Here is an 11,752-nt window from a genome sequence, read left to right as displayed (position 1 = left end):
TGATTTCAAATTTCGCCGAGAGTGTAATTGATAGCTTACCGTCTTTTTTGAACGGGGACTGTATCATATGTCCCTATCTTTAAAAATAAAAATGGTTCATATGTAGATGTAGATAATTCTAAAAAGGTTAATTTTCAGCAACATTAGTAATTACGTGTCACTGGGGAAAGTTTGTTCACAAAATTTTCATTTACATATTATAATTGCATTTATAAAAAAGATTTAAAATTTTAGTCATCTCAAAATATTTTATGGTCTAAGGGAGGCAATCCTGGTAATCCAGCTAATTGAACGCTAGATGGCAGTAATGTTTGTTATTATTTCCGGTGTTGTCTGCTCTAGCCGTCATATCTATATTTATTGGCATAGTAAGCGGTTTTGTAATTTGTTTTATAATGACAGTACAATAACAGAGTTCTAACAGACAGTATGAAGAGATCTTGACCATATGCCAATATGACAACCTTTGAAAAGAGCAATTTGTCCCGGGTTTCGTGGCCGACGTGGACGGAGAGTTACTTCAGAAGAGAAACCGGCCCTCCCAAATGTGAAGTGCAAGGTACATGTAGATAGACGTAGGTCAGACGTTATTGTTGAAATGGATGTAAAGAGTTCATTTCATTCATTAATTTATTGATGAATTACATAATATGTATATCATGTTTTAGCATAGTACTTGCACGAGTACTTGCACGGCTACTTGCACGAGTCCAAGATAAAATTAACAACTTTCGGTTTCAACAGTTTTTCCTGTTCATATGCAAATTTGAACATGTCGATTCTTGTTCTCTCAGTTTCGATTCCATTTGTTTTTAGCTCATCGGGCCTAAATTTGTGCCACTAATGTTTCTATCGTATGGAAATGGTATTTTACAAGTAAAAGGAGCAGGTCGCTGTGGTTTAGATATACAATAGTGTAAAATCCGGTCTCTGTCACTCAGCTGATGGAGCACGCTTCTTTGGCTCAGTTGGTAGAGCCGGTCGATTATCATGCCAAGACGCAGGTTCGATTCTTGGTCAGGGCATTTGATGGGAATACGTATTTCCCTCTTCTTCTACACAACAATACCTATAGCAGACAAAAACAGTGCTGTTATTGAATCTTGTCATCAAAATGATATTTCTAATTTGAAAAAGTGGTGTGAAGCAAATAATATGGATATTGATACAGATAAAAATATCAGTGTAGTTAGCAGGCAGCAAAGAGAAAAACGGAGAGTGTCAAGTGAACTCTCATTATTATTTGTAATGAATCAGTGATGAAATTGTAAAGCATTAATAATTACTAGGTGTGTATATTGATGATACTCATACCAGGTAAGGTTACAAGCCCAACATCTTTTCATAAAAGTCAGTTTCAAAATATTTAAATTATGTCATACCAAGAAATTTTTAACCGTGTCTTAATGAATCACTCATTGAAATGCTTAATGTTAGAATTATTACATTTAGCTTTCTTATTACAATGTGAGGTGCATTGCATTCTTATTTAAGTTGAATTACACAATGCAATGGACACAATGAATTTGTAACTTTTCCCCTGTTTGTATTTCAAATGTTAAAATTTCACAGTTACATATATTAATATGAACATTGTAGATGGACACATGTATTTATTGTCTAGTGATTTTCTTTTCATTGTTTACAAACCAGAAAATCTTTCAGAGAAGAAAACCATGAATTCCAAAATATTCAGACGTCTGACTGTTGTGCTGGAGTTCAACTCTACAATGCCCTTCAAGGAAAAAGCCAGGTGGCGAAAGAAAATCACGGACAATGGTGGCACTGTGTCTTATATCATCACAAAGAAGGTAGAGTATTAGATTCTACAGATGTGGGATTAGAATGGTATCTGTGTTGATGGGTGAAAAGGCGCCTCATCTGTTATAAGAAACAAAACACACGGTTAAGTGATCTGAAATTTTCATGCATTTAGTTACTGTTGTGTCCTAGAGGCAAAATTACCTGTACTATAATAAAGATGCATATATGATTTTTTTTAAAGAAATCAAAAGTATTTGTATTGTTATTGGCGTAATCAACTACATATTGTAGTATATAACATATTGTTATCAGGCTGGGATACTTTTTTCAAACGTCAGAATGTTTTAATCTACATTGTGTTACAGTGGTCATTATTTAATCCAATGCCTTCTTTAAGATTTAAACCCAGGGCCTTTGGTTTATAGGTTAGCTGCTGAATTAGTTGAGCTAAAGAGAAGTTCTCTTTAGCCGAGTGGTATATTGTGATCAGTTTTTTACCAGGGTTACATATATACTTCTCCTCCAGAAAATAACTCATCCCTGAGTTTCCAGGGGTTACAGCAATGCTTATGATAGTAATGGTCAGTATTATTCTTAAAACCCTACAAAGACCTGGACCTCTGGCTTACTATTCTGATGCTTAACTGATTGAATTAAAGAGGCTTTCTCACTAGCCTAGTGGTACCGTATATGGTGGCTAGTATTTCACCAGGGTTGCAACAGTTTTCTATGTGTTCAACATAATTCTAAGCCTTTCACATTGGCCTTTTGTATTTGATTTTCAGATATCCTGCTTGATTCTGTTTAATGACATGTTAGAGAAGACTACTTACAAAGTTCGTCAGGCAAGACGCAATGGAGTGCCAGTGCTAAGGGCAGAGTTCATTGATGATAGTCTGCAGCAGCAACAGAAACTCGCCATGAGCCCTTACCTTGCTGGGGAGGCAATGGATGGCAAGAATTTTCAGAAAGGAAAAATCTTGAGTACAAGTAATTTAATTCTTTATGTTAGTTATCACATAGATCTCATCAGTTAGTTTACTGCTTTGCATACAAATATTTCATCATTTCTTTCATTTTCAAAAGCAAATTCCATTGAAATGATGACAACTTTATGGTTAGATATCTAAATTAAACAAAATATGTTCCTGGTAAATATTTAGATTGTATTCCTTTTTTTTACCTTTATTAATTTCAGTTGTTTTTAGATGGTAGTATTGATGAACATTGTGGTATCTGACAATTGAATTTGTCAGTTTACTTCTGTTCTTACCTAGCTCCCTTAGGCAGATTAAATGACATGTTATCTAGCTATTTTGTATTTTTTTTGTACTCTGGCATCGCTATAACTTTAATTTTGATTGTTTACATTTGTAATTTGGTTTGGAATTAACAGCTGTGCATCAGGGAATGGTAAAAAAGAAGAAAAAGAAGATACATCTGAACCTGAACAGTACAGAGTGCTGGCCCCTTGGGGACCCTGATAGTCCCGAGTACAATGAGCAAGAATATGTAGTAGCCAAATGGGTGGTGCTTAAGGTAGGTCAACTGTGTCATGTTATCGTTTTTACATAATTTTGTTTTGTATTTCCAAGTCTGCATGGCACAATATGAGAGCTTTAGAAAACTATTAAGATATATATTTTTGCATAACAGACTTAAAGTTTGTTAAAGGTTAAAGTTTGATAATTTATCTAAATTATGAACTGATGAAAGTTGATATCAATGCTGTATTTAGATACTGGAAGGATAATCACAAGTTGAAATCCACTGTAATGATGATGAAGTTGGATGGGGATCAGCAACACTGTAATCATACAATGACCATGTGTATTTGTACCTTAGAGAGACAGTGTCTGATGTTGTCAAGTTATTAATTGTTTCATGGGTTCTGTTTTTACAGTCCAAAGACACTGTCCAGATCCTGGAGATACATGCAAGTCAATGTGATGTTCATCTTCCCTTCAGGCTGTACTCCCAGACCGGATCACTGACAGATGAATTGGTATGGTTAGTCAACACTGATGGGTCTCGGCCCACTGGTTTTGATGATAATGGCTGTAGTTACATTTAACAGTCTTTCAAAATGAAATAGAATGGCCAGTTCATCTACCATCAATTACATTATGCTAGAATCACTTGCAGTACCAAAAGAACTGATACATATATATGTTTTATGATATTTTCTACATTATGTAGTTATGAAGCTGAAGACGGCAATCATTATACAGACATCATTAGGAAACAGCATTGTATACAAGTTGAAATTATGTAATATTTAATCAAAACAGAAATTACAATTAGCTCACCATTGGTGTTCATAATGGTAACAGTATTTTTTCATTTAATTTGAAAAAAATCTATCACAAAAGAATGAGTATATTAATGTATAGGGTATTGTTTACATATATATATATATCAGTGTTTTACACTTTTACAGACTGGTGACAACAAAGACACCCCTGTAGCCTGGTACATGCACACTTCCAATGAAGTCATCAGTGGATATGAGCAGTTGTACCAACGATATACCTCCCATCCCTACAACATGTCAACATGGGATAACCCTGTGCTTGCCAACAGTGCCTTGGGATCTACCAAACTCAGAATGGTAGGGACAATGTCATCATAAAAATTTTATCTTAATTCATACATGAAGCATATACTTGTGAACATTTCTTTTTGCTTCAAAACTGTTTAGTAATTCATTTACATGATGGTTCATGATATTATTTTTTACCACACAACTGATATCTTTTCTGATGAATATTGACATGTACGTGTATATATGCTGCTACTCTGAAGTTTTTCTTTTGCTACTTATCATGTTACAAACAATGGACAAATCATATTGGTTTATGAAATAACACCAGTCCTTGATCTTTGACATTTTAGACATGGATAAAATTTCAATACTTAACTGTACGATATATCTATAGTAACTATAACCAGTAACCTAGATATCTATGTGATAACTATAAAAAAAAGATGAAATATCTCTGTTGTAACTAAGAAGTAGCTAAGATGTATCTATGGTAACTATAACCAGTAACCTAGATATATATATGATAACTATAAAAAGAAGATGAAATATCTCTGTTGTAACTAAGAAGTAGCTAATATGTATCTATGGTAACTATAACCAGTAACCTAGATATATATATGATAACTATAAAAAGTAGATAAAATATCTCTGTTGTAACTAAGAAGTAGCTAAGATGTATCTATGGTAACTATAACCAGTAACCTAGATATATATATGATAACTATAAAAAGTAGATAAAATATCTCTGTTGTAACTAAGAAGTAGCTAAGATGTATCTATGGTAACTGTAACAAGTAACTAAGATTTCTCTATACAAACTATAACAAGAAGATATCTCTATGGTAACTAACCAGTTGCTAAAATCTCCATGTTAACTTACCATTGACTAAAACATTGCTGATGTTCATGAATGAAATAGAATTATTTAGAAAGAAAAGAGTATAAAAACATTCAGTGTGGTACCTCATAAATGACAGGATGTTTTCTGCACCAAAGGTGTGTGTACTTTATAAATAAATGTATTTGTCACAGCTTTTGGGCGAGTTGTGTATCCTGACAGCGGAAGTCAGTCCAGATGTCGGACAGCTGGTGGAACTGGTGTGGGCAGAGGCAAGTCATGAGGCAGAGATGCAACTGGATATGAAACTCCAGCACATCAAACAGGACAAGGTAATGTGTTTGTTAAATCATATCTTGATTAATAGATTTAAATAAACAGCATAAAATCTTTAGTAAACCTTAGTCAATGACAAAAGGTCAGCAGCAAACTTGTACGTAGGTCACTGTGACCCAATCAACACAGATTTCCTGTGCCTTGATGTACCCATAATTTTCATTTGAAAAAATGTAATGATAAACACCAACTTTGAAATTCAAAGATCAAAGCAAATGTGTATATCAACTAATTCTATGAAAAAATCAATTTGCTATGATTTTTAATGTAGTTTGGTAAACTAATAATAATAAAGCTAAATAAATCTATAATATACTATGTCAGGTTGATGAAGCAGAGGCTGTACTATCACAACTTAAGACAGCTGTAACAGAAGCAGCAGACAACACTGTAATCAGTGATTTGCTGGAGGAATTCTACACTGCCATGCCACATAAAGACGGATTCAAAAAAGATACAATGTCACTTAAGGATATCTCTACTAAACAGGACCTGTGTCAGGTGAGTGATAATTGTGTACCTATTGTCACACAGAGACTAATGTGTTGATGTACAATTAGGATCAACGTGACATTATAATGAGTTTCCATGATAAATCTATATAACTGTCTTCTGAACAATGGTTTCTCTGAACATCTAGGTTGACAGAATGTTTTTCTTTGCTTGTCTGTGGGGGTTTATTGCCTCCCCAACAGCCAGAGTCATTTGAGACAGGCTGTCTTTTAAGGACCTGGTGACTACCTATCCAGGAAACTGGGATCACAGTCCATCCAGGAAACTGTGATCACAGTCCGTCCAGGAAACTGTGATCACAGTCCGTCCAGGAAACTGAGGTCACAGTCCATCCAGGAAACTGAGATAACAGTCCGTCCAGGAAACTGAGATAACAGTCCATCCAGGAAACTGAGATCACAGTCCGTCCAGGAAACTGAGATCACTGTCCTTCCAGGAAACTGAGATCACAGTCTATCCAGGAAACTGAGATCACTGTCCGTCCAGGAAACTGAGATCACTGTCCGTCCAGGAAACTGAGATCACAGTCCATCCAGGAAACTGAGGTCACAGTCCATCCAGGAAACTGAGATCACAGTCCGTCCAGGAAACTGAGATCACTGTCCGTCCAGGAAACTGAGATCACAGTCCGTCCAGGAAACTGTGATCACAGTCCGTCCAGGAAACTGTGATCACAGTCCGTCCAGGAAACTGTGATCACAGTCCGTCCAGGAAACTGAGATCACAGTCCGTCCAGGAACTTGTGATCTTATTTTCCTGGATGGACTTTGTTTATCAGTTTCCTGAGAAACACAAATCTGTTCCAGGTAGGGTTCAAACCATACACTTCCAATCTTCATCTGAGCTTGAAATTCTGATGCTATCATAGGCCTCTACTGTAGATATGCATTGTTGTGGGGAAAAGGGTTTGGCCCTTCTTGGTGCAATTGGGCTGCTGGAAAAGGGAAAGAAGTCATATCCTGAACAAAATCAGTACACAAGTGATGATTTCAATAAATTCTGTTTAAGCCTTTGTCTGAGATTGACGCTGACATATTCTTCTCCATTTTGCAGTCTTATACACACATAAAAGGTGGAATTTTTTCTTTGTCCCCAGCTTGTAAATGACATCTTGGGCGTGAGTGAGGCCACAGACTGGTCCAGTGAGGCAACAACCTATGCAAAATATAGAGCTCTTCGATGTCATGTGACCTGCCTCGACAAAGCATCAAAGGAATTTCAACACATATCAGAAATGGTGACAGAGACATCAGAAAGGTAAGGTGGTTCTTGAATGAAGCAAGGACAATGAAAATCATTCTAGGGCACTTTAAGGTGACAAAGCAATGCTTATTATGTACACAGAGATGATAATTACAGAGCAGTTGTTTAATGCCAGATGATTACAGTAGTTAAAATTTTACATTGTGTGACCAAATTTTCTTTGCTCCTCGTTCTGTTTGACTTATGCAATTTGATAACTTGCATCTGAAAGTATTGATTTTAACAAGTACCACTGTAACAGTGTATTTCAAGCCATGTATTTGTGACAGAATTACAAAATATTTTTCCACAATGCGATTCATACAGAAACAATTCTCACTGCTTCTCTCCTGTATATGTCAGGAAAGACCTGTTTAATGGATGTGTCTTTTTAGTACTGAATTAGTCTTGTCTCCACAGTGTTGAGGTGAGGAACATCTACAGCGTTAGTCGCTTTCTGGAGGAGCTGGAATTTCAGTCTGATATTGGAAATGTGACATCACTGATGCATGCTTCCTCTACACATAACTTCCTTGGCATCATGTCCCGGTGAGTTCTGTTTCCTTCCATTGATAAAGTTGTACTCTCAAAGGGAATATATAATGGAAACAGTTAAAAGGTTGATACTCTATACACTGATGGCATTGGTCTAACAGTTGCATTTTGACCGGACTAGGCCATCAAGATTGACGGAAACTCCTTCAGCATGACTGTTGATGCTGCCTTTCCTGGGAGTCTGTTTCATTCCTTGGCAGGTCTTGGGAATACTGAGTAATGATATGATTCTTTGTTGTATTTTTCCTGTCACAGTTTCAGTTTTTCTGTGTTCTTGTGTCTCCTGCCTGATACTACTGGTTTGTGTCCACAATAACAAGTTAGTTCTTGATCTCATATCATATAGTGAGTCGTAGCTTTGCTCGTCAAGTGATACCCATCTTTGTTGTTTGAGTATGGCTGTCGCACATTCTAGTGTCCTAGTGTTAATAAAAACACAGCAAGCAGCCCTACACTGAATTTTTTCAAGCTCGACAGTGATTGCAGCTTGGTTGGAATCCCAAACGGGTGCAACTTACACCAAGGTCAGTCTAACATGGATACAGTACATGGTGTCCTAGACTTGGCGGTTGTACAAATAGATGTTCCTTGGGATGAAGCAAAGCTTTGTTTTTGACCTTTCTGTCTTCTTTATGTATGTGTTTGCTCCATGTTACATCCTTATGTAGGTTCTTGTTAATGAGAACACCCAGGTATTTCCCATTGTCTACAACTTCTAACCTTATGTCTGATGATGATAATTCTGGCAAAAGCTAAGTTGATGTAGTTGATGGTATGTCTTATTTTATCATTCAATGTGGATAGTTTTACATTTCTACAATTTTATTCTTGATTGTAGAATAAAAATGCGGTTTTGATTTTATTTATTATTATTATTTTTGTTAATATCCAGTGGTTTATTGAAACCCAACTTCGTGGAAAGCTCCTACGGAGTGACCCGGACAGACAGAGGCTTGCTGGGACATGGAATCTATTTTTCTGATTCTGCAAGGTAAAAAAAAAATCAATTATAAATTGGTTTTAAGAAATAAATAAATCAATTTCTTTTAAGAAGAATCCCAGCCATAAAGATAAAATTTGGAGTAATTTTTGTGATGAATTTTGATATGTGTCAAATCTAGAATCTTCTTAACCTTGTATTTTTAAGGCCTGTGCTCCTTTAATCAGTTTTATCAATGTAGTATTCTGTTTCCAGCAAATGTATCAAGTATTCAGCTCCAAGTTCTGTGTACGGATGTCGCCTCCTCCTGGTCTGTGATGTGGCACTGGGACGACAGTGTCCCTATACAACTACGGACTCCTCCCTCACAGCACCTCCCAATGGTTACCATAGCACCCATGGGGTTAAAAGGTCATCAGAGATCAACAGTCATTTTGAGGTTAGCAGGCTTTGTTTGTCATAAATGGACTCTCAGTCTTGGTTAGATGAATTACCTTTGACCATCTTTGTTCCTCAGTTGCTTTGCCCTGCCCCAAAGATCTATTCATTTACAAGGACAAAATGGTTCTGTTACATTTTAAATGTTACCATTTTAGGTGAAAACATTTTGATGCACCTGCACATGTTTAGAGGATCCTCCATGGTATCTGATAAAGTAAAGTAGAATGAAAATAAGATCAGCAGTCACAGCCCTGATCCAGTCTGTCACAACTATAAATGGAAACAATCTTATAGTCATTGATTTATCTATCTTTATAGTTTGTTGATAACATTGTACTATGCATTGATGTCATGTGACCTTTGACCTCCATTATATGACCTTGAATATTTTACCTTAATGCTTCAACCAGGAGCAGTTTGAAGCTTCAATTATTAAAGTATGTGTCAGAGTTAGCTTTTATTTTAGATTTTCCCAGGAACCTGTTTATTAATATTTGACAGTATTTTTAAATGTTTTGCCTTTGTTTGTTTACCTGCAGTTTTGTTGAAATATTGTCCTTAAATTTCTGGCACTTTGTTCTTGATCAGGACAATGAATATGTGGTGTACAGCCCACGGCAGCAGAGGATACGATATGTAGTGGAGTTTTGTCTCCCTGAGGATCCTGTGCTGTCTTTTCCCTCCCTTACGCTACAATGTGACAAAGATACAGAAGATGACCATCTCTCTCAAAACCTCGCTAATGTTGGTAAGCATTTCTTAACTTTGCTGGTCTGTATTATTGTCATTGTGGACATCAGGTACAGTGTGTCATGTACCTATTTCAGGAAGGAAAGGTTGTGTCACTGTTTAACAACAAACTCAAAATTCAACCCAACTTTAACCTAACATCTCCATTTTTGCAGATACCAGACTGAAACTTCACATAATGCAATTATAAGATGATTCGTTACTTTGCCTGCAATTTGCTGACTAATTAGTACTACGCACTGTAATACTTAAGAAAATCTGTTCAAAAGAAAGTTTCCAGACTGTAAATGGATGTCTACTAGATCAGTTCACAATAGTAGGAACTAGCTTCATTGTCTAATATCTTCAATATGTTCCATTACATACAAAGGAAAAACATGCAGAATGGAAGTTGTACACTATATCCTGATAGTAAGGGAGACTATTATCATTTAATATAACTATGCTGAAGATTTACGTTTAATTAAAATTTCTCGAGAACAAGTAAAAATAATGGCTTTCTTTAAGGAAGAACCTGTTAAGTCTACAAACAACTTGAAAAGATTTTAATGATATTAATTTTCTCATTTTCATTGTTATATATGTTTTTTGTTGATAATTTTTTTTAGACCTGTCAGATGTGAAAGGCATTCCAGATCCACTCCAAAAAGTCACAGGTGGCTTGATAGGTGGTAAAAAGTCTGTACCTCTGAAGAGTGTCCATGTCAGGGCCAGAATGCTGGACATGGTCGCCAAGGTCAGTGTTGTAGAATTTACAAGAGAGTTAGATGAGATACTTAAAACTAATTGTTTTACTGTGATCTACATTATATTGTCTCTTTATGATATGTGTGTCATCTGTAACATTAGGTAACGGAATATACTGACCAGAGAAACTTTGTCTGTAGGTGGTCGTGCTCCAGAAATATAGAAACGACAATGATTCAGCAATAGAAGCCAAGTACATCTTCCCCCTGGACGACACAGCAGTCGTTTGTGGCTTTGAAGCATTCATCAATGGAAAACACATTGTTGGTGAGATCACTATTGGGTTTGTTTGTAAATAAAATGGTTTTCTTACAGAAGTTAAACACTTGCTTTCTAATACATGTATCTCATTGAAAATGATTTATTGATTTGTGTCATTAAACAGATATTTACCTTGACCATAACTAATTAAATTCATATGTTTTTCGCATGTAAATGGATAAAGAATTAAATGGGTTCCAGTTGGCAAAATTTGTTACTTTTATAACAAAGTAAGGATTTATCCTCAACCTTTTTGTCCATATGTGTATATATATTAGTCAAATTGTAATTTGGACACAACGCTTTGAAAAGTAGAGAATTGTTTGTAATTATTCATGGCTTTACAACATTATGTCATTCATGACAGCATGTTTTACCACAGTTATCTAGCAAAAAGCTCTTGCCTTGTGATAAGCCCAGTCATGTCTAATTTTGCTCTATACCATTGCAAAGAAATGTTGGTTTTTTTATTGTCATGAGAATGTTCATCTGCAGGACTCACATATTGTATAATCAGAATAGTTATGATACATGCCTGAATAGGTCGATTTTGAGGTGAAAAAGAGTTCTTTCCAAAATCAGAGCAATCAACTGTCATCAGGGGCTGGTGGTATCCAACAGAATAAATATGATATGTCACAAATGAGAAATTTTATTTGAGGTACCATTTGACTATGGCTATACATTGGTAAATCTATTGTCAGGTGAGGTTAAAGAGAAGAAGGCCGCCCACAAGGAGTACAAAGAAGCTATCAGTAAAGGACATGGTGCTTACCTCATGGACGAGGAAGAGCCAGTAAGTTGATATATCACATTTAAG

At 35.8% G+C, this 11,752-nt stretch overlaps 1 protein-coding gene across 1 annotated transcript in view; it reads left to right on the top strand.

The window, feature by feature from the left end:
• Positions 1–456: 456 nt before the first annotated feature.
• Positions 457–11,752, top strand: part of LOC132555562 (uncharacterized) — a 49,131-nt gene continuing 37,835 nt past the window's right edge. The window contains exons 1-16 of the mRNA XM_060219911.1: positions 457–559; positions 1,654–1,811; positions 2,550–2,754; positions 3,161–3,303; positions 3,668–3,806; positions 4,233–4,375; positions 5,342–5,479; positions 5,808–5,984; positions 7,093–7,253; positions 7,659–7,787; positions 8,686–8,784; positions 8,989–9,172; positions 9,763–9,922; positions 10,533–10,660; positions 10,812–10,938; positions 11,637–11,728. Coding sequence (XP_060075894.1) covers positions 457–559; positions 1,654–1,811; positions 2,550–2,754; positions 3,161–3,303; positions 3,668–3,806; positions 4,233–4,375; positions 5,342–5,479; positions 5,808–5,984; positions 7,093–7,253; positions 7,659–7,787; positions 8,686–8,784; positions 8,989–9,172; positions 9,763–9,922; positions 10,533–10,660; positions 10,812–10,938; positions 11,637–11,728 — 2,286 coding nt within the window. The remainder of the gene's footprint in view (positions 560–1,653; positions 1,812–2,549; positions 2,755–3,160; positions 3,304–3,667; positions 3,807–4,232; positions 4,376–5,341; positions 5,480–5,807; positions 5,985–7,092; positions 7,254–7,658; positions 7,788–8,685; positions 8,785–8,988; positions 9,173–9,762; positions 9,923–10,532; positions 10,661–10,811; positions 10,939–11,636; positions 11,729–11,752) is intronic.

Source organism: Ylistrum balloti, unplaced genomic scaffold (genome assembly GCF_031769215.1).
Source record: "Ylistrum balloti isolate Yb309-2 unplaced genomic scaffold, AGI_CSIRO_Ybal_v1 Utg370504, whole genome shotgun sequence".
In the NCBI taxonomy this organism is placed as follows: domain Eukaryota; kingdom Metazoa; phylum Mollusca; class Bivalvia; order Pectinida; family Pectinidae; genus Ylistrum; species Ylistrum balloti.
This window is presented reverse-complemented; position numbering and strand designations above follow the sequence as displayed.